The following is a 25,000-nucleotide window of genomic DNA, read 5'->3' as shown; positions in this document are numbered from 1 at the left end:
CAGCAGCTACGCTAATGCTGTTCCATTGTTTCCCTTCTTCTACCCATCCCGAGGCATACAGAGACTGTGCTCCAGTGGCATCCGGAGATGGACCAGCTCCAGCCGGGTTCTGCTTGTGAGGATTGGGATATTCAAGCAGCGCTGTGGACAACAACCTCCTTATTGATTTACATAACACTATACACATGCTGTATCTGCATCACACAACTGTCACCCAAATGAGGATGGGTTCCCTTTTGAGTCTGGTTCCTCTCAAGGTTTCTTCCTCTTACCATCTAAGGGAGTTTTTCCTTGCCACAGTCGCCTCAGTCACCTCAGGCTTGCTCACTTTTGATAACATCTAGGACTGTCTGTCTGTCTGTCTGTTTATATGTTTGTTGTTTTCTTATATCGTTTCTCATGTAAAGCTGCTTTGAGACAATACTCTTTGTTAAAAGCGCTGTACAAATAAAACTGAATTGAATTGAACCCCTTACTCTCCTCAATGACCCCTTACTCTCCTTCAATGACCCCTTACTCTCCTCAATGACCCCTTACTCTCCTCAATGACCCCTTACTCTCCTCAATGACCCCTTACTCTCCTTCAATGACCCCTTACTCTCCTCAATGACCTCTTACTCTCCTTCAATGACCCCTTACTCTCCTCAATGACCCCTTACTCTCCTTAATGACCCCTTACTCTCCTCAATGACCCCTTACTCTCCTTCAATGACCCCTTACTCTCCTCAATGACCCCTTACTCTCCTTCAATGACCCCTTACTCTCCTCAATGACCCCTTACTCTCCTTCAATGACCCCTTACTCTCCTCAATGACCTCTTACTCTCCATCAGTGACCTCTTACTCTCCTCAATGACCTCTTACTCTCCTCAATGACCTCTTACTCTCCATCAGTGACCTCTTACTCTCCTTCAGTGACCTCTTACTCTCCATCAGTGACCTCTTACTCTCCTCAATGACCTCTTACTCTCCTCAATGACCTCTTACTCTCCATCAGTGACTTCTTACTCTCCTCAATGACCTCTTACTCTCCTTCAGTGACCTCTTACTCTCCATCAGTGACCTCTTACTCTCCTTCAGTGACTTCTTACTCTCCTCAATGACCTCTTACTCTCCTTCAGTGACCTCTTACTCTCCATCAGTGACTTCTTACTCTCCTTCAGTGACCTCTTACTCTCCTTCAGTGACCTCTTACTCTCCTTCAGTGACCTCTCACCTCTTTGGCCCATACTTTTAAACAGCAGCACAGAGGTGGTATGTTTTGTAGCTGGAAGAGGACTGAGTGCTGACTGTAGAGTTGTGTAAAGGAGTCTCACTCAGGTGCATTAGATATTCATAATTAAAAGGTTCTTTCTATTAGCTGTGAATAGATGTTTTTTTTATATCCTTTTGTTCCACACACTTAATCCAATAGGGTTTGGGCTCTTTCAATGAAATCTGTGCTAAATGTTAAGACATTTGAAAGAGAAGACTTATGCTGTGCTAAGAAGCTCATGATGAAGATTAAGACGATCCCCATTTCATTAAGCGTGTTTTAGTGAATGAGAAAAACTGTAACTTATATCTGTTTATTTTTACTGAATTGTTTACTGTTTTGTTTTTGTAAATTAAGAATTTCTCTCTAACTTTATACTTTTATCTCAGGCACTGATGTTGGACGAGAAGGTCTGGCTCACAGTCTCCACTCTAATTCATCCCAAAGGTGTTCTATGGGGTTGAGGTCAGGACTCTGTGCAGGACAGTCAAGTTCCTCCACACCAAACTCACTCATCCATGTCTTTATGGACCTTGCTTTGGTCACTGGTGTGCAGTCATGTTGGAACAGGAAGGGGTCATCCCCAAACTGTTCCCACAAAGAGCATGAAATTGTCCAAAATGTCTTGGTATGAAGCATTAAGAGTTCCTTTCACTGGAACTAAGGGGTGGAGCCCAACCCCTGAAAAACAACACCTGACTTCAAACTTTTGGTAAATACAGTGTAACTGTATACGAGTGTATGGTCAGTGCCTGAGTTAGCCACCAGGTGGAGACACACTTAATTAAAACAATTTCTCACAGTTCTGACCATAACACCGGTCTGCACATGATCAGAACTCTTAGACCTTTATTACACAGATCGATAAAACAGTAAATAAAATATAACGAAACAAACAACAATAAACAAACTAGATCTTTAACTGCAGATTTGATTTTAAACCAAACCTGAAAACAAAAGTGTCTCGGGAAAAAAAAAAGAAATAATAGTAATAATAATAATAATACATTTTTATTTATGTAGTATAAATGTCAGTAACACAGTTAACATTTACAATATTATTCTACATAATTGAAACACTTATAAAACATCATTAAAATATAAAACGTTATTTAACAAATGATATTGTTTTTATAGATATAAGCCTCTATAACGCTCTGCTCTGATAGCTGCCACTCTCTACTAACAAACTCCTACTGTTATTTCTACAACAATGACAAGAAGAAGAAGAAGAAGAAGAAGAAGGAAAAATCTTCACTCTCCTCTAAAACAATAAATAAAGTCTTTTAGAAGGGTTTAATAGCTTGTTTTAAATGTTTATAGCTTGGTTTAACATTAGATCTGAAAATTAAATATTACTGAGACTTTAACATCATTTCAGTTCAGCATCACCTCCAATGTTGATAGTGCTCTCTCTCTTTTCCGGCTGCCAGCAGCCAATCAAATTAATTCTGGAAACAGAAGGTGATTGTGACCAATAAAACCAATAAAACACAGAGGGGGTGGGGTTTACTGCACCTTATCAATTACTGCACCTTAATTCACTAGAAGCCCCAGAGCATGTCCACGTTTGGGAGCACGTGAGCACAGGTCATAATGTAATGCTGTAATGTATCTAGGATGTGCTGTGGAGGAGATGTTTCTCCTGACGCTGTGGAGTTCAGAGCTCAACACTGGAAGAAGGTCTTCAGCTTGAGGACTTTGGAGTAAGCGGCTCTGGCACTGGAGGAGATGAGGTAAGATCCATCAGAGGAAGTGAAGAATTCCCAGTCTCTGCATCCGTGTGTGTTCAGTCTGTGTACAGGAACGAATCCTTCATAACCCTGCCACCTGAGAACACACACACACACACACACACAAACACACAAACACATAAACACAAACACATAAACACAAACACACACACAATCACACAGACACAAACACACAAACACACACACACACACACAGACACAAACACACAAACACAAACACATAAACACAAACACACACACAAACACAAACACAAACACAAACACACACACACACACAGACACAAACACACAAACACAAACACACACACAAACACACAAACACATAAACACAAACACACACACACAGACACAAACACACAAACACACACACACAAACACAAACACATAAACACAAACACACACACACAAACACACAAACACAAACACACACACACACACAAACACATAAACACAAACACACACACACACAGACACAAACACACAAACACATAAACACAAACACACACACACACAGACACAAACACACAAACACAAACACACACACAAACACACAAACACACAAACACAAACACACACACACACACACACAAACACACAAACACAAACACACACACACACACAGACACAAACACACAAACACAAACACACACAGACACAAACACACAAACACAAACACACACACACACACACAAACACAAAAACACAAACACACACACACACAGACACAAACACACAAACACAAACACACACACACACAGACACAAACACACAAACACAAACACACACACACACACACAGACCCGCCGAGCCTGAGCCACACGCACGCGGACGCAGGCCGCACATAGAGCTATAGGCAACACCCTGGGACTGAACCTGGGCCGCATAAATATAGACACGCACGGACCTGGGCCACTGGGCCTAAATCAGGCCTGGAGCACTGCACGCACACGGACCTGGGCCTGCACGCACGGACCGCAGACACGCACGGACGGCACAGGCCGCATGAGCATAAATACAAACATACATACACCGCACGGATACAAGGCACACACCTGGGACATAGACATAAATATAACACCAGAATACACAGGCGCATGAGCCTGGAGCGCATATAGAGCACAACACACACAGACATAAATATTACACACATAGATATTAAATATTATTAAATGAGCCTGAGCCTGAGCCACGCATATAAATATGATAAATATTAAACATATATTATTATTAAACATATTAAACATATAAATACACAGAGCACACACATAATAGAGCCTATTAGACACGCACGCACAGACACACGCACAGACGCATGGGCAGGCCTGAGCACACTATTAGCGGTTCATAACACCTGGGCCACGCATAAACATATACACATACAAACACACACAAATGGACACAAACACTGGAGCCACAGGCCTAAAACACACACACTGGACCTGGGCACACACACGCACAGGGACCCACAGAACACTGGGCCGCACAAACCTGAGGCACTGCAAACACAAACACACACACGGACATACTGGAGCACACAACATTACACACAGACCGCATAAATGCCAAACACAAACACACACAGACACAAACACAGGCGCAAACACAAACACAAACTGACACACGCACGGACAAACTGAGCCTTGCACACACACGGACCCCACAAACACATAAACACAAACCCCTGCACTGGACCTGAGCCACTGGGCCGCATAAGCACTGAGCCGCACTGGAGGCCGCATGAGCGCAGGCGCAAACACTGGGCCTGCACAGACACAAACACACTGACACAGGCCGCACGCACAGGCAAACATACAAACACGCAGGCCTAAACACAAACACAGGCCTAAACACTGGAGCCTGCACACACGGACTGGAGCCTGCAGGCACATGAAGCCACAACAGGCCTGAGTAAACCTTGCACAAACACTGGGCGCACAGGCTTGCATGAGCCTGAGCAAACAGGCCCACTGGGGCTTTTTGGCCTGAGCCTGAGACATAAATACAAACACAGGCACTGGGCCTGAGCCGCATAGGCTTTGTTTTTTTTGCACGGACCTGGGCACTAAACATAAACATACATAGGCACAGGCTGCACAAAGAAGCTGGGCGCATGAGCCTAAATTTGCACTGGGCACACACGGACACAGGCCTACAGACACAAACTGGGCACACACACTGCATGAGCCTGAGCCACACCTGGGCATGAGGCCTGAGCCTGGAGCGCATGAGCACTGGAGCACGCACGGTTCACAAACACTTTCAGGCACTGAGCCTTGCACATAAACACAGAGCCTGAGCCTGAGCCTTTTGCACCGGACACAGGCTGGGCCACTGAGCCACAACACACTAGACACATAAACACAAACGCACACCTGGAGCACGGACCTGAGACGCACAGGCCTGAGCCTGGGCACACAGACCTGAGCGCACACACACTGGATTTTCAGACAACACACACAACACCCTGAAGCCACACACACACGGACCTGATTACCTGGGCATAGGCCTGAGCCTGAACCACTGCACACCCACCACGCACACCGAGCCTGAAACCTGAGCCACACACACACACAAACACACACACGGACCTGGGCCACCTGAAACCTGGGCACACACACAGAGCCTGCCCTGAGCCTGGGCACCTGCACACACAAACTTGTGGACACTGGAGCCTGAGACAAACACAGCAAACTTGCCTGGCCTGAGCCTGGACACCAAACACAGGCCAAACATGAGCCTGGGCCTAAATACACAGACATATAAACACCATGGGCCTGGGCGCAGGCCTGGGCACTTGACATGGACATATAAATATTAGCAAACGGAGCCCGCAAACATAAACACACACACATAAATACAAACACAAACATGGGCACACACACGCACAAAGATGATGAGCCTGAGCCACTTGCACACTGGACTGGGCACACAGACACCTCAGGCCTGGAGCCTGCACGGACCTGAGCCTGGAGCACGCACCGGACCTGGGCAGGAGCACATAAACCTGAGCCACCACACCTGGACACAGACACACTTGCGGACCTGAGCACCTGGGCCCAACATGAGCCTAAACACAAAATACCTGGGCACGCACAAACGCACATAAACACAAAGGCCTGAGCACACACGCACAGACTTGCACAGACATACATAAAGGCCTGGGCCCAAACATAAATGAGCGCAGACACGCGCAAACAGGCTTGCATAGGCCTGAGCCTGCACGGACACCAGAGCACTGAACGCATAAAGCACAAACACACACACTTTGGACACAAACCACACAGAACACATAAACACAAACGCACGGACCTGAGCAACGCACAGTTTCAGTAACAAGCCTGGAGTACCTGAGCCTGAGCCTGAGCACACACACACACAACGGACCTAAACATAAATACACACAAACACGCCTTGCACGCACCTGGGTAAATACATAAACACAGGCCACACAGGCCTGAGCCTGAGCCAAACAGCAGGCAAACATCAGAGCCTGGGCCTGCACACTTGCCTGAGACCTGAGCACTTGCACTTGCACGGACACAGAGCACAAACATTACAATAGACACGGACACCAGGCACACAGACACAGACACTCAGACACATGAGCTACAGACACACACTGCACACATACAAACCTGGACCTGGGCACATGAAACACAAACACTTGCACGCACAAAACAGGACACAAACACAAACACATAGAGCACACAAACACACACTGGACACAAGCCACACAGACACATAAACTAGACACACACACACACGGACACAGACACACACACACACACATAGACTACACACACACACAGGACACCATAACACACAGACACATAAACCTGAACACACACACACTGGACCTGAGCTTACCTGGAGCCACACACGGACACAAACCACTGAGCACATAAACCTTTTAGGCCACATACACACACACACACACAAACACACAAACACAACACACACACAGACACAAACACAGACACACAAATACAGCACACCTGCACACTGGACCTAAACACACAAACACAAACACACACACACACACACTGGAGCCACAAACAGGCACTGGCCTTGCACTTTGGACCTGGGCACACAGGCCTGAGCCTGCACAGACACAAGAGCCTGGGCTACAGACACAAACACCGCATAAAGCACAAACACACGGACCTGAGGCACGCACGCACTGGACCTGGGCACTGGAGCACATGACAGCCACAGGCCTGGAGCCGCCACTAGGCCTGGGCCGCCTGGGCACATAACACAAACTGCACACAGAGCCACATAAGCCTGGGCCACAAACTGCGGGACCTGGGCCGCGCAAGGCACAAACACACCCACAAACACTGGACCACGGGCTGGAAGCCGCACGCACACACGGACCTGCAGCCGCTCAGAGCATGGCCTGAGCCACGCACCGCACGGACCTGGAGCCACACACACACACAGACACGCACACACCGGACCTAAACACAGACACATGAGCCTGAGCCTTGCAGACCTTGCAAACACCAAACACGCAAACTTGCACGTGCTGGGCCACAGACACAAACGCGCACTTTGCTGAACACACAAGGCCTGGAGCTGCACAGGCCACACAGATGAACCTGGACAAACACACACCTGGGCACATGAGCCTGGACACACACACAGACACAAACCTGGGCCGCATGGCCTGAGCACAACACACCTAGACACTGGAGCACTGACCATAGACACAAACACACACACACGGACCTAGACACATAGACCGCATAGTACAGACACACACACGTAGACCTCAGACACATACAGACACATGAGCCTGGAGCGCACACACACACAGGACACAACACTACAACATAAACACACACACACACACACAAACACACCCTGAAACACTAAACACACACACACTTTGTCTAGACACAACACACATGCGAGCACACAGGCCTAGAGCACAAATACAAACATATAACTGGGCCTTGCACACAGAACCGCATAGGCCTGAGACACACAAAATACAAACACAAACGGACATAAACAGGCCGCAAACACACACACTGGACACAAACACACACAAACACACACAAACACGGACCTGAACACTAAGACACATACACAGACTGGGCAAACACAAATATTGAGCCTAAACACAAACACACACACAGCCCTGAGCAAACACACAAACACACAGACACTAGAGCCTAGACCACCTGGGCACATAACACACAAACACACACACAGACACATGAAGCACTGAAACACAAACACACTAGACACACAAACACAAACACACAAACCTGAAGCCACACACACAAACACAAAGGACCTAGACACTAGACCATAAGCCTGGAGCACATACAAACACACACGGACCTGGAGCACACATATTAAACACTGAGCATACAAAATACAAAGCCTATATTGCACATACGGACATAAATACACAACATAAACATGGGCCTCAGAGCCATATTATACACAACACACGGGACACAGGCACATAGAGCATAAACACACACATAAATACACCCAGGCCATATTATTAAATATAAACATAAATATTATATATATAACATGAGCCTGAGGCGCACGGACCTGGAGCCTGGGCCTGGGCACACTGAGCCACTGGGCTGAGGCTGCACACGGACACACTGGGCTGCAGTACTGAGCCTGAGCCACACACACTGGACCTAGACACACAAACACATAAACACAAACACATAAACACACACACACACAGACACAAACACAAACACAAACACACAAACACATAAACACAAACACAAACACACACACAGACACAAACACACAAACACATAAACACAAACACACAAACACAAACACACACACACACACACACAGACACAAACACACACACACACACACACACACACAAACACAAACACACACACACACAGATACAAACACACACACACAGGGAATTATAAAATCTAGACTGACCCAGTGATGTTCAAGCTCATGTCTCCTCAGGAACAACAGAGGAGCTTTAAAGCTCTAGCAGAGGATTAGGAATGTTCTAGCACGACTCCACTCACCTGTATATAACACTGTTTATAGAGTATGAAGCTCCATCATATGAGTTGGCCACCACCAGGAACTTATCATCACCCACAGTGAAGAACTCCCAGTCTAAAGCACTGCATGATGAAATGAACACCATGCCCAGTGTTAATGCACATCACTGACCACTCAGGAAGGACACAAGGAGCTTCAGCATTTACTCACCTGCTCGTTGCAATGTCCTGGAACTTCATGAAGCTCTGTGAGGTGGTGTTAAGTTCATAGATGGTGGAGTTGATGTTGTAGAGCACTGTGCTGGAGTCACTGAGTTTCTGAGAGTTGGCCACAGCCAGAAAGAACCTGTTATCGATCTGAAACATCTCCCAGTCGATTGCTCCAAATGTCTGAAATGAAAAAAGTTCGGTCACACACAGAGACGTCTGTCCATCAGACCAGCATCTCCTTCCTCGGCTTTGGAATTAGCAGTGTAGGGTTGGAAATAAACACGAGGTGGATGCAGGAACCTACTGAGCACAACCATTACCATTCAGGGACATTCACTGGGTTTCAGAGTATTGAGAGATCCTCAGAGTAGAAGCCTCAGGTAAGAAGATAACTTCTGAAATTTCTACTATATTGTCCACCGCCAAGGTCAGATCCTTGTGCTGGTGACTACTGAGGTCTGGAGTTTATCTGCACACTTAAAACATCTCAGTCAGATGGACCATTCAGTTTAATTCAATTGTATAAAAATGTAAATTTATCTCTAATGAGCAAGCTGGCAGCAACAGTGGCAAGGAAAACATCTGGGTGACACTGGACACTGGACAGTGCAATCGTGAATTATTTAATTTCTGTAATTTTATACTGCAGAGTCGATTCAGTTCCACATTTAGTATCATAATGTCATATTCATCGGCCCGATGTCAGTTTATTTATAATCTACTGATGTCATTTAGTTTCAGTGTGTTTGTGCTGAACTTTCTCTATGGATTATGAGCTTTGTGTTCATATGTAGTTCCTGTCACATGGTTCCTGCTTCAAAACACTTGCCACAAGTTTTTTTAAAGCAGCATTCATGAAGAAGCTATCCAAGTTAACATGTCTCAAATAATAACAACAAATGTTTATATTTTAAACACTCAACATGGCAACCCTTCAGCTTGTTCAGTGTGTTGAGTGCAGGATGTTTAATCATTCTCTCTTAATCATATAAAGGTGATAATATTTTTGTTAGCTCTGTGAGAAGATACTGCAGCATTACCAGTGTTGGGAAGGTTACTTTGGAAATGTAATCGGCTCCAGATTACAGGTTCCTCTGTTTAAAATGTAATAAGTCGTGTAACTTTTCAATGACTTTATAAAAGTAAAGTAACTGATTACATTTGATTACTTTTTGATTACTTTTAAGTTTCTAATGGATATTTTCAACTAAATCATTTCCAAACATTTATCCCAGGCAGGGTTAACCTTACAGTAGAACTCAACTCTGTTTACTGTTAGAATTTTAAATCTTTCATCACTTGAATTAAGATTATATTCATTTCATTTTAAGCCCAGTCACAAAACCAGACTTCAGAACAAAAACTGTTTAACACTGTTTTAGGAATCAGATCTTTGCGTAGCTATGACAGGACACACTGGCAAGTAACAATGCCTTGGAAAAAAACATAATCTGTAAAGAGTCATCATAATGTACACTACAGCGCTAAAATAACTGAGTTATATTAGATCTGACACCAACACATTTACAAGGAGGAAAAGTGTGAGATATATATTTACTGTCAAAGGTTCAGAAATAGAAGTGTGTCTGGTAAAGGGAGCTAGCAGCAGGGACGATTTTAGGATTTTCATTTTCATATATTTTTAATAAATAAATAAATAAATAAATAAATAAAATAAAGGTTTGCCTAACAGGGTAGGATGGTAAACTTAATGCAGCATTCCACTGTATTGCATAGATGAGTACTGAACAAGCCAAATACGAGTCTCTCTGATCCTCTGATCGTCCTCTGATCCTCGCTCTGTGACGCCGCGGTCTGCGGATTGAAGAACGTGCTGAAAGAGGGGGAGGAGCCGAAGAGCCGCCGTTTTCATATGAAATGTAAAGGGGACTGAGGAGGTCACTTATTCGTGTACAGTTTATGGAGAACCGCAGAATTTTAGTGGGTCTGAGTAGAAAATGTTAGTGGGGCTTTAAAATGGCCTAGCGATGCCCATGGCTAGCAGACTAGCGAATTTGTTGTGAATGTTATGAATACAGGTCTTGAGTACTCTGTGGACTCGATGAACGCGCAGGCGCGTTTTAGTGGATTTTTTTTCCCACAGAGCAGCTTCAGTAAATCAACTGACCACTCCGTCACTTTTTATTATACAGAAACGAGTAATATATCATTCCAAACTAAAGGGTCTGTTCTGTACACTCACAATAATGACAAAAATTATACATTTTAAATATATTATAAAATAAAGGAAGGCAAGGTTCCATACCTGCAGATGCTTCCTCAGGTTCAACATTGAAGCCTTTGATGCTGAAAGCATTTTAACAGCCGGGAAACTAATTTCCCCCTGAACTGTTATATTTGCCCCTTATTGGATTTCAGGATGAAATTATTTTTAAATTTCCAGGACTGAAATACATTTTTATCACTCGCCATGGTGGTCACTCTCAGACAGTGTATTGACCTAAAGCTTTCAGCGGCAATGTGGATTAATGTAATTGGCAGACGCTCCGCAAATTCAAACCAGAGAACCAATCAGAATCATCAGAATAGCACCGCTTTAACAAACTCTAACAACAAATTAATATTTATTCAACATATACTAGTTTTTTAAAGAAAATATTCCGATTTAACTCTATTTGTAATCTTTAACATTTTCATAAGTAACTGTAATTTAGTCACACATTTTTTCTAAATAACTGTAACGAGTTACTGTTACATTTATTTTGTAATTAAGTTACGTAACGCCGTTACATGTAACTAGTTACTCCCCAACACTGAGCATTATTTATGCCAAAGCTAATGCTAAGACAGCAGGAGCAGCAGTCCTGTCCACCTGACGTATCTAACAGGTGTGCAGTGACTGACCACCAAGGTTCCACAGCACTGAGACTGTGTCTTTTCCCCAAGCTAAACAAAATGTAGAAATTTTGTTTTAGTGACCTAATTAAACTATTACTGTCCAGGATGTTAATGTAGTGTGTTTATTTGTATTTTATGCATTAATTGTTGAGACTTTAATATTCATTTTGATCATTCAGATGTTGTGTCCATCTTAGATCCAGTAGATGTTAATCAGAATGTAATAGGAGCCACTCATAATGGAGATTGCACTCTGGATCTTATTCTAAAATCTTAGTTAGTTCGTAAACATGGTATTAGCTTCCACTGTTATGCAGATGACACACAGCTATATGTTTCAGCGAAGTCAGATGAGAGACACCAGCTTATTAAGATAGAAGAATGTGTAAAGGACATTAGACACTGGATGGCCACTAACTTCCTCCTGCTTAATTCGGACAAGACAGAGGTGCTTGTACTAGGACCACAGTTAGAAGTGAGCTTTCTGATTACAGAGTAACGGTGGATGGTCTTTTGGTTTCATCTTGTCCAGCAGTAAAAGATCTTGGTGTGATTATTGACTCTGGTCTTTCATTTGAAGCTCATGTAGATAATATCACTCGGGTAGCCTTCTTCCATCTCAGAAATATTGCTAAGATAAGAAATATGATGTCACTTCATGATGCAGAAAAATTAGTTCATGCTTTTGTCACCTCTAGGTTGGATTATTGTAATGTCTTACTGTCTGGATGTTCCAGTAGGAGCAGAAACAAGCTCCAGTTAGTCCAGAATGCAGCAGCTAGAGTCCTCACCAGAACCAGAAGATATGAACACATCACTCCTATTTTATCCACACTACATTGGCTCCCAGTCAAATTTCACATTGATTATAAAATACTGTTACTGACCTATAAAGCACTAAATGGAGCAAAAGTTTGTTTTTTTCATGATCCACTATGTCTACTTCAATCAAAAGGTGCAGGCTGTTTGTTGGTACCTCAAGTAGTGCAGGCTACAGCAGGGGTCAGAACATTCTCTAACAAAGCCCCACAGTTATGGACCAGATTTCAGATTAGTGTTGGGGATTCAGACACAGTCTCAGTGTTTAAGTCTAGGCTGAAGACACATTTGTTTAGTCAAGCATTTTATGAATTGTCTTTTCTTAGGTAAAGGAGCAGATCTTGAGGGATCCTGGGCATCAACTGTTTATTTTATTGCCTACTATATGTCTGCCTATCATTATACCCCTACCTAACATTCTGTCTTGATGCAGCCAAGACAAAAACCTCGGAAAGTCCCTGAAACTCACCCATCGCTCAAACACATATCCTTTAAAATAGATCTCATTACTAATTACAGCTTTCATTAATTAAAGGGTGCAGTTTTAGTCCACAGATCATCAGTCAGGATTCATCTGACAATTTAAGATTTATATTTAAAAACTAAATGTGTTTTCTATATGTGTTTAATGTATCCTGACTTACCGTTATGTACTGGAATGGCTGGAACTTTCCCCCCATCCAGATGTAGATGGTGGAGCTAATGTCTGTGGATTTCCCGTTAAAGGTGTTGGCTACTACCAGAAAGTGATACGGGCCAATGGTAAAGAATTCCCAGTCATAGGCTCCAGATGTTAAGATGGTTTGATTCACCTCAAACTTCCTGGTTTGTCGGTTCCACTTGTAGATAACGCTGTCGATGTTGTGATTCATCTCACCTGTGCATAAGCGAGTTGGAGTGTGAGGATGAGAGCAAGAACAGGACCTCTGTACCTGTCAGTCCCAGTGAATGAGGTGAGGGCTCTGTCTGTAGACCCTCAGTCACACTGAATGTGGGTGGGTTTTGTCTGTACCTGTCAGTCACACTGAATGTGGGTGGGTTTTGTCTGTACCTGTCAGTCACACTGAATGTGGGTGGGTTTTGTCTGTACCTGTCAGTCACACTGAATGTGGGTGGGTTTTGTCTGTACCTGTCAGTCACACTGAATGTGGGTGGGTTTTGTCTGTACCTGTCAGTCACTGGCCAGCAATGGCCTGTGTAACTGTAAGGTTCAGTTTGTGTGTGGTATATATTGTGTGTGTGTGTGAGTGTGTGTATGTTTGTGTATGTTCAGAGACTATAAATCCACCTTCTCTGTGATTAGCCACAGCAAGAAAGTTGTCGTCATGGATTCGGAAGGCCTCCCAGTCACGAGCACTGTGTGTTTGAATCTTCTGATACTCAACAAAGCGCTGCTTCTTCACTCTCCACTTATAAATCACTGAGAGCTCACACTTGTTCCCATCAATTCTTCTGGAGTTTGCCACAACTAGGAACCTCTAAAACACACACACACACACACACACACACACACACAATATGTAGCTATAATATACAACAGTTTAATTTTTAATGATGGAAAGTTCATAATCTTCTAATAAATCCTTCCCTTTATTTCCAAGATACTAGAGACACCAGCTTATTAAGATAGAAGAATGTGTAAAGGACATTAGACAGTGGATGGTCACTAACTTCCTCCTGCTTAACTCTGACAGACAGAGGTGCTAGTACTAGGACCACAGGCAGTTAGAAGTAATCTTCCTAATTACAAAAGAACTGTGGATGGTCTTTCTGTTTCATTAGTATATAGCAGCTAGAGTCCTAACTAGAACCAAAAGATATAAACACATCACTGCTATCTTAGCCACACTGCATTACCACTCTCACATGGTCACTCAGGTCACTGACTGTGAAGTGGCTGGATGCTTTATGTCCCAGGAAGCCCTCATGTCTGTCAGCTTCTGGCTCTCCCTTTTAGTTATGATGTTATAGCTAGTCTTGTCTAGTCCAGACACCTTGTACATCTTTCTGAGCTTCCCCATGGCTCTATAACAGCTTCCCTCTGTCCCAATCTCTCTATGAATCTGTCACAACCTCTGTACTTCCACATGGCTCTGTCCCTACCTACCAGTATCTCTGTCCCAGTATCCTGACCACTCTGTAGCTTTATCCCCACCTCCTGAATGAACCTATACAGAAAACAGAAGGTGGAGACTCAAACCTTTTTTCCCACAGTGAAGAATTTCCATGCCTGAGCGTCATACGTGTTGATGTCCTGAAATCGCTCAAATCTGCCATTGGTCCATCTGTAAATGGCTGAACCGTAGCTGGAGTCACGATTTGCCGTAGCGATGAACAAACCAAGAGACGGGAGATGAAAAACCTCGATATCAAATGTCTCTGAGATTGTGAAGATATCCTGATGATCTTCAACATAATCCAGCTTCTCTCTATCTGTGTACAAGCAGGAGAAAGAGCCATTAACATTAATATATATATACATATATATACATATATATATATACATATATATACATATATATATATATATATATATATATATATATATATATATATATATATATATATATATATATATATATAAACAGATATTTGTGTGTGCCTGTGTGTGTGTCTGTGTGTGTATACTTTGCATCATGGTGACCCATGTGGTGCCGTTACACAGGAACAAAGATCTCTTCTCAATGCTGAACCACAACTGACCCGCTACAGCACTGATACACACTGGAGGAAGATACTGAGTAACACGCAACTCTGCCTCTACAGAGAGAGAGACAGAAAGAGAGAGAGAGACAGAAATGAGATGATTGTAATATAAAGACTTGTTACACACACACACACACACACAGAAACATGCACAGACACACATTCCTTTGCTGGTTTTGTCATCAAGGGATTTGGTGACATGCCAACATCAACACAAAACATTCACACTTCTTCCAAAGTGTGTGTGTGTGTGTGTGACTGTAATTTTAATTTAAGATTGTCATCATACTAAATTAGCACTAAAATATAAAATGTATTTTTTGTCATTTACTACTAATACAAGACTACTAATACAAGTTCACACACAGCTCGTCCTATAGAAACTGTCTGTTCCCCGATTAGTGAGATTAAAAGATAAATTTATTAATAACTCTCGAAATAATCTTATCACAATTAATCCTGAAAAAGACCAAATAGGTAAAGAAAAACAATTTCTTAAGTTTGGGCTTCTGAACATTAGATCTCTTGCACCGAAAGCACTTATTATTAATGAAATGATCTCAGATTATAGTTTCGACGCACTCTGTCTTACTGAAACCTGGCTTAGACCAAATGAATACATTGGTCTGAATGAGTCTACTCCATCAGGATATTCATATAAACATGAGCCCCGTCAGACAGGTCGTGGTGGTGGTGTTGGAACCATCTATAATAATTCTCTTACCGTTACTCAGAAAACAGGACCCAGGTTTAACTCATTTGAAGTGCTTGTCCTTAATGTTGCACTCTCAGACAGGCATAATAAATCCCTCCTATCTCTTGCTCTGGCCACCGTGTACAGACCCCCGGGGCCCTACGGTGATTTTCTTAATGAGTTTTCACATTTACTCTCAGATCTTTTGATCAGTTTTGACAAAGTGTTAATTGTAGGAGACTTTAACATTCATGTAGACGATGCTAACGATGCATTAGAACTCGCATTTATAGATTTAATAAATTCCTTTGGGGTTAAACAAAACATTAATAGACCAACTCATCATTTTAATCATACACTAGACTTAGTTATATCACATGGGACTGATGTTACTGATATAACTGTTCTACCTCAAAGCGATGACATCACAGACCATCACCTCTTAGTGTACGCTCTACCTGTAGAACATATTAGACATGTCTCTCCACGTTATAAACTTGGTAGAACTATAACTCCGCCCACTAAAGACAGATTTACAAGCAATCTGCCAGATCTGTCTCAACTTCTTACTAGACCCCGAAATGCAGATGCACTAGATGAAGTAACTAACAGCATAGGCACTATTTTTACCAGCACACTAGACACTGTTGCCCCCATCCGACTAAAAAAGGTCAGAGATAAAACACTGCACCATGGTACAATAGTCATACTCACACCCTCAAGAGAGCAACTCGTAACCTCGAGCCAAAGTGGAGAAAAACCAAATTAGAAGTTTTTAGAATTGCGTTTAAAGACCAGCTATAGACTCTAAAAGCTGCTAGGGCTGAGCATCTGAGCAATCTGATTGAAATAAACCAGAACAATCCCAGATTTTTATTCAGTACAGTGGCTAGACTAACAAAACATCAGATTCCTGGAGAGAGTATTTCAGCATACTTTAGTAGTGAGGACTTTATGAATTTCTTCACTAAAAAAATTGATAGTATCAGGAACAAAATATTGGATGTTCAACCACTGACGGCATCTGGTGATCCAGACCAGCCTACAGCTCCACACTTAAAGCTACAATGCATTACCAGTATAGGGCAGGAAGAGCTAGTTAAACTTATCACCACGGCTAAACCAACAACGTGTTTGTTAGATCCAATTCCAAATAGATTGCTGAAAGAAGTGATACATGCAGCTGGAGAGCCTCTTCTTAATATTATTAACTCCTCGTTATTTCTAGGTCATGTCCCAAAATCTCTTAAGTTAGCAGTTATTAAGCCTCTTCTTAAGAAACCAAAACTAGACCCTGATGAAATATCAAATTACAGACCGATTTCAAACCTTCTGTTTATATCAAAAATACTAGAAAAGGTGTCAGCTCAATTATGCTCCTTCCTACAGGAAAACAATATCCTTGAAGAATTTCAGTCAGGTTTCAGGCCCCATCATAGCACAGAAACTGCACTAGGTCCCACAAGGGTCAGTTTTAGGACCTCTGCTTTTCTCAGTATACATGCTTCCATTGGGTAACATCATTAGAAGGCATGGGATTAGTTTCCATTGTTATGCCGATGATACCCAGTTATATATCTCATCACAACCAGATGAAATATCTAATTTGTCTACACTAACTGAGTGTGTTAAAGATATTAAAGATTGGATGACTGATAATTTTCTATTATTAAATTCTGACAAGACAGAGATATTACTTATTGGTCCGAAAACTAGTCCACAGAAGCTCTCACAATTCAGCTTGCATCTAGAAGGATGTACTGTTACTACTAGCTGGACAGTGAAAAACCTGGGTGTAATATTAGACAGCAACTTATCCTTTAAAAATCATATTTCCAATATCACAAAAACAGCCTTTTTCAATCTTAGAAATATTGCCAAGCTTAGGAACATTTTATCTGTATCTGATGCAGAAAAGCTAGTTCATGTATTCCTGACCTCCAGACTGGACTACTGTAATGCATTACTAGGTGTTTGTCCTGCATCTTCAATAAACAAGCTACAGTTAGTCCAGAATGCAGCCACCAGAGTTCTTACCAGATCAAGAAAATATGATCATATAACCCCAATATTATCATCCCTGCACTGGCTACTGACTATAAATTAGCTCTACTCACATACAAGGCTCTAATTGGTTTAGCTCCCACCTATCTCTCCAGTCTCCTAACACGTTACAATCCACCACGCTCTTTAAGATCACAAAATTCCGGACTTCTAGTAGTTCCCAGAATATCAAAGTCCACAAAAGGGGGTAGAGTGTTTTCGTATTTAGCTCCAAAACTTTGGAACAGTCTTCCTGACAGTGTTCGGGGCTCAGACACAGTCTCCCAGTTTAAATGTAGACTAAAGACTTATCTCTTTATCCTGACATACATTTAACACATCCCATAACCTTGTGCTCCAGTACATCTGATTAAATGCACATTCAGCTAGTGCTGCTAATATTATGAACAGCAGCTACGCTAATGCTGTTCCATTGTTTCCCTTCTTCTACCCATCCTGAGGCATACAGAGACTGTGCTCCAGTGGCATCCGGAGATGGACCAGCTCCAGCCGGGTTCTGCTTGTGAGGATTGGGATATTCAAGCAGCGCTGTGGACAACAACCTCCTTATTGATTTACATAACACTATACACATGCTGTATCTGCATCACACAATTGTCACCCAAATGAGGATGGGTTCCCTTTTGAGTCTGGTTCCTCTCAAGGTTTCTTCCTCTTACCATCTAAGGGAGTTTTTCCTTGCCACAGTCGCCTCAGTCGCCTCAGGCTTGCTCACTTTTGATAACATCTAGGACTGTCTGTCTGTCTGTCTGTTTATATGTTTGTTGTTTTCTTATATCGTTTCTCATGTAAAGCTGCTTTGAGACAATACTCTTTGTTAAAAGCGCTGTACAAATAAAACTGAATTGAATTGAATTTATTTTAGTCTTTTTATTAATGTTTGTTTGTTTATGAGCCTCGTTCTCTGTGTTAAAATAATTTAAGTATAATTAAGTACTTAGTAATGAAGCTGTTTAGTTAATATCCTAAGTGTATGTAATGTGTATTTATTATTAATCTAATATAAATACAATATTTGTAATAATATATGATTAAACAAATGCTAAATTATCTTATTTTACTAAATTAGGTAATTAGTTTATAGTTAGATAATTTAGTGCATTTTATAAGTGTATTATTAGTGTTATTTTACTTATTATTATTATTATTATTATTATTATTATTATTATTATTATTGAGTTAGTAGAATTCTCATAGATGATATGTATTTTGAGCGAAAGCCAGGACAAGCATGAGTTCATTCTCACCATACGGGTAAAGTGGAAGGTTGGATGAAGGTTTGACTGGAAGGTGTAGGAGAACCTGAGGAACTGACAGAACAGAGAGTGTGGGATCTGACGAGGGACACAGACGAGAGGACGCATCTGACCCAGGCATGAGGACGAGCTGTCTTATTAAACCCTGAGTGAGAGTAAGACAGAGATAGTGAGACACAGAGAGGCAGATAGTAAGAGAAAATAAAAAATATACTGGTGTGAGACAGGTGAGTGCTGGTGAGAGACATATATGTGTGAGACAGGTGAGTGAGAGAAGGAAGAACTTCTTACAGAGAATTGACCACTCCATCTCCTCCTGCTGCCAATAAAGAAGGTGGAGCCACCAGTGTACAACTGCTCAGGGAATGGCTTCTCCAGCTGCCTATGGTTAAGCAAAAGACTCAGAGAGTTAAAGACAATAAAACAGAGAGACAAAGGAGCAGAAAGACAGATAGAGAGGATCAGTGGGGAAGAACATGGTTGCTGGTAACTCTTCACCTACAGCTCAACTGGGATGCCACAGTCCAAAGTGAGTACGGCGTAATGACCACTGAGTGCAAGCACCATTGTATGCCAATGTCCATCCGCCATGTTCACCTGCCTGAAGGTCACACGTTCTGTCCTGTCACCTATCCGCCACAGGAAGTGCACTTTATCATGAGAAAGACGAAGACCAACAAGCATCTTATCTGAATCTTCATCCAAAAGAGTGAATACGTACTCATCTTTCTGCATGAAACAAACAACACTCACATTAGAACACATCAGCAGTTTCTGCTCTGCCTGTGTCCTCAGTTGGGGGACATCACCAGTGAGAATGTGTGAGGGTGAAATGTCGTCATTGTGAGATGAGGAGGTTAATATCTTGCTACCAAGTGGCAGGAAATTTGGGACAGTAACAAACAGAGTTAAACTGGTTAGGATGTAGCCACAAGCAGACAGGATGCACTCTCTCTCTCTCTCTCTCTCTCTCAATCTCTCGCTCTCTTTACCTCTTTGAGGAGTGAGTGGGTTAGAGCCAAGAGAATGTAAGGAGGAAGGAAAATATCCAAAACAAGCTACAGAATATATGCAGAAGAATATAGCAATGGTGAGGTACAGAGGTAATGATATAGACAGTGAGGCAGTGAGGTAGGGACATATACAGTAGGAATGAGACAGGTATGGTTCCACATGGAGGTAGAGATAGAATATAGAGTGATACAGACAGAGACATAATGAGAGGGTGACACTGGGGCAGCCAGAGGGAAGTAGATCGGTTAAACCATAGCTACGTGGTAAGGAGGTGGAAACAGAGCCAGAGGGAGGTGAAGAGTCTGAGGTATGGAAGTCTGGTTTGAGCCAGAGCCAAAATGAGTTAGGGAGGTTTAAAGGGAGGTTGAAACTTAGAGGTTGAAACTTAGAGGTTGAAATGTAGCCAGAGGGATTTAGGGAGGCTTAGACAGAAGAAGACAAAAAAATATATATATATATATTATGGTTATCAAATAACCTTTTTAGCAGTACTGGGGCTGGGAAATAGCAAGAAGGAGATAGTAAAGTGGGAATTTGTAAGGAGGTTAGGAAAAGGCCACAGGAAGTTTGGGAGGCAGGAAGAGCCATTATGAGGTGAAGCAGAGTGGTTAGTCAGAGCTTAAGGCTAAGCAACATGGAAATAGCAATACTTGGAAAAGGCCACAGGGAGGTAGAAAGATTTGGACAGAGACTTAGGGCTCTGGAAATTCAGGAAAGATTTGTTGTGGCTGTGGCACTTAGAAAGCTAGTTAACAGTTGCTTAGTTGCTAGGTAGTGCACAGTATACAGAATATTATTAAGTACAACAGTATAAAATTTTCAGAGGTGTTAAATTTAAAATAATAGATGCAATTACTTTGAATAATTAACGCAGAATTGTGTTCAGAATATGAGATGCTGCTCTTTATGTCTTTCTTACATTAGGATTTAGTTTGGGGATCTTCACTGTGACCACAATGGAGAACTCAGCAGGGAAGAAGTTGCAGTTGGTGAAGATCTGTGACGATGGGAAACTCAGTGCCTGTGGAGGTCCAGAGAGCTTCAGTCCTCTTGAGCCCTGAGACTGCACCATCCGGACATGAGTCTGGTGACTGCCCACAGCGGGAAGGACACGATGCAGCAGGTCCAGTGGTAACAGATCTGTGGATAATATACACCTCAAAATGAGGATCAAACCATGGAAATGCTCTATGGTACAATAAAGCCACAATTAACCACTTTATCAGGGTAAAGGTGGAGCTGGGACCTCTCTTAGGAATACTGCCCTTAATTGGAGATGTAAACAATATTCCTGACTGCCTTGACATCATTTGACAGTTTGCATGATCCAATATGGTGGTCACTTTTGAAGCCTAATGAGTCTATGTATGTGAGTTGATGTGCAGGAGTTCAAAAGAGCTGCAGTCAATGAATCGGAGCCAGCCAGTCTCTCTCTGTTGCGCTACACATGCTACTCCTGAGATAATAGTGATCCTAACTCCTGCTGCTTTCTGGATACATCCTGGTGCCCTTCTTTTGGTTGGAGTTCTTCTCATGTGAAAATCACACACTGCTACAGAGGATGGTCCCACATGGACAGCATAAATCACCACGACTACTGTGGAGGGTGGCACGTGGAAACCATAAGGATGGTTGTGGAAGTTCTTCCTGGGATAGGCTTAGGACTACAATTGCTAAGACCAGTTTGCAGTCAACATTAGTCTGATACAATAGACTTTAAGTTAAAACTATAATAGATTCAGAGATTACTCTGATGTATGTACTGAAGTTCCCATTAACACAATTAGCATTTTTACTTTATAGTATACAGAAATAGAAGATTAATAAGATATATTTAAGAGAGTCTAGTTCCTCTCAAGGATTCTTTCCACAAATCCAGTGATAAAAGTGTTATATAAATAATAAAGAGTTTAACTGAATATATCTGCTAATTTATGAAAAAGCTGTAATTTCAGAAACAAGTGGTCACGTGGTGATTTCAGGTGGTTAAAGTCAAGGATGAAACATTTTATGTGTACTGAAGGGAATCACTGAGGCTCTAACAGATATTGCTGAGATGTATTATTGCTGAAAGTCCTGGAGTGTATAGGCAGTTTGGTATGTTTGTGTTGCATGCTGCTCTCATCATGTGTCCTGTGAACTGACGACAAGTTCATTCAGATGTCCATGTAAAAACAGTGTGCTTCAAATAAATGCTTCAGTTTTAAAGGGCAGCACTTCTGCTTGTGTTCAGATTCACCTGGAAAAATCAAAGAGGGAAATAAGAGCAATGGAGAAGATTTGTGTAATGGACTAGATCGCATTTCAAAGACAGAGAAAGCTTTTCAGAGAGCAAATAACACTGTTCAGAATGCTGCTGATCCACACAACACACACAGAGGCACTCTGGGGCCTCCTATTGTTATAAAACAAATGCATTACTGGAGGTAAAATGAAGGTCATATGAGCATAAAGAGACCGGGAGGGAGGCCTAAGCTATAGGTACACACAGCTAAAGGGAACAATAAAGACTATCATTATTTTTACTCACACCACCAGATCATCTGTGGTCACACTCACCTCCCATCCAGCTCCCACCTGGATGTTCACCTCCCATTATGAACATTGTTACAAAGTGAAAACAAATACACCCTACAGTGTACGCCCATCGGAACTAGCTAACAACACTATGCTATGAGAAACCCAAACACGAAATCTGAACCTGACCCAAGTACATCAAATATTTGGATATACTGTAATGTTCAAATCTCACTGAACCTTATGTGATTATAACCACATGACACAAATAAGAAAGAGAAATCGACAGAGGAACCAAAAAAATCTTCTGACTCAGACCTTTAGAGTTCCACAAGAGCCCCAATGACACCAAACAGAACCAGTATACACCTACAGACACCCAGAAGAACCCCAGTGAGCCAGATAAGAACCGGTATACACATAAAGACATAAAGGTTACCTTACTGTAACCAGAAGAAAACTGTACACACCTCCAGACACACACACAAGAACCCCACTGAGCCAAATGGGGAACCCATATACACCTACAGACATAAAATTGACCTTACTGTAACCTGAAAAAACCTGTATACACCTCCAGACACACACACAAGAACCCTGCTGAGACCCTGAGAAAACAATATACGCCTCCAGACACACACAATAAACTTTAACCCCCCACAACCCTGCTGAGATCCATGAGAACCTAGACTAGTTCTTGACATAGTTCTTGAACCATGGCTGAACATGATCCCAGACCCTGCAGTTGATAAGGCTGGTGGTCTTTGGTGGAAACTCAGTGATTATGATGTTTGAGTTGTGAGTTCAAATCCCAGCACTGCTACTACTTCACCTTTGAACAAGGCCCTTAAACTCAGCTGTGTGAAATAAGACAAGTGTTATTTTAGTTTATCTACATAAAGGCATTTACCAAATTATATAAATTTAGATGGGTTCCTACACTGTGGATCGCTGTTCCTGAATCGTCCGAGCTGACCCCTTGTCCAGCTGAACAATTTTTAAATTGCCCAAGTAATATAACAGGATACACATATTACTATAACATTACAAACTGATATTAATTGTGTACCTTTTTAATTACTGTTTGATTAGTAAAAAATTATATGTTGTATAACTCCTGCAAGACAAGTACATCAATGAAAGAGTCAGAAACCATAAAGATGGATTTGCACTTCAATGACCATAAACAGTTTTACACTCAAACCTCTTTATAATCCCAATCTCTGTGTTTATAATGATTTATAATCATATTTATAAAGGTTTCTTCTTCATATCTCAGGGAGTTTTTCCTCACCACCTCATTAGGGATGAATATAAATTTATAATTTATATTCTGAATTAATATATTTCTGTAAATCTGATTTGTGACAGTGTTATTCAATAGAATTGAATTGAATTTAGTTGAACTGAATGAAAATAATAATGCCTTCCAGTGTCTTCTTGTTGCATAAAACTGCTCTCATTTTGTAAAACTCAAGGCCTTGATGTTTGATCAGAACACCTGGAGACCTGAAGACCACATCTAATCATGTATCTCATCTACAGAGACAACCACAGGAGTGTGTGTGTTTGTGTCTGGCCCCTTGACGTGGTTTTGATGTGAGTTCTCACTAAACCCAGCTCAGGAGCTGCTGTAGATTCTGCTCTGAAAGTGAGTCAGTATAAAGATCACACTGGAGCTCAGTCCTCCTCCCCTTCCTTTCAGACCTTTGAATGATATCATAATTAGTTAGCTTAAATGGTTTAGAGAACCTGAAGCTCATAATCTCCTGGCAATCTGCTAGAAAATCCACAGTAATTACAGAGCTTGGGCTACACAGCGTATGGAGAAACCACCTC

At 42.1% G+C, this 25,000-nt stretch overlaps 1 protein-coding gene across 1 annotated transcript in view; it reads right to left on the bottom strand.

The window, feature by feature from the left end:
• Positions 1-2,404: 2,404 nt before the first annotated feature.
• The window catches only part of tspearb (thrombospondin-type laminin G domain and EAR repeats b), a 24,402-nt gene continuing 1,806 nt past the window's right edge, over positions 2,405-25,000 (bottom strand). The window contains exons 2-12 of the mRNA XM_058391208.1: positions 21,564-21,784; positions 20,133-20,359; positions 19,922-20,012; positions 19,622-19,775; positions 15,539-15,670; positions 15,111-15,343; positions 14,199-14,388; positions 13,555-13,787; positions 9,234-9,412; positions 9,044-9,145; positions 2,405-3,084 (exon numbers count right to left, since the gene is read on the bottom strand). Of these exons, the coding sequence (XP_058247191.1) occupies positions 2,922-3,084; positions 9,044-9,145; positions 9,234-9,412; positions 13,555-13,787; positions 14,199-14,388; positions 15,111-15,343; positions 15,539-15,670; positions 19,622-19,775; positions 19,922-20,012; positions 20,133-20,359; positions 21,564-21,784 (1,925 nt within the window). The 3' untranslated portion in view covers positions 2,405-2,921. The remainder of the gene's footprint in view (positions 3,085-9,043; positions 9,146-9,233; positions 9,413-13,554; positions 13,788-14,198; positions 14,389-15,110; positions 15,344-15,538; positions 15,671-19,621; positions 19,776-19,921; positions 20,013-20,132; positions 20,360-21,563; positions 21,785-25,000) is intronic.

The sequence above is a fragment of the Hemibagrus wyckioides genome, linkage group LG06, assembly GCF_019097595.1.
Source record: "Hemibagrus wyckioides isolate EC202008001 linkage group LG06, SWU_Hwy_1.0, whole genome shotgun sequence".
In the NCBI taxonomy this organism is placed as follows: Eukaryota; Metazoa; Chordata; class Actinopteri; order Siluriformes; family Bagridae; genus Hemibagrus; species Hemibagrus wyckioides.
This window is presented reverse-complemented; position numbering and strand designations above follow the sequence as displayed.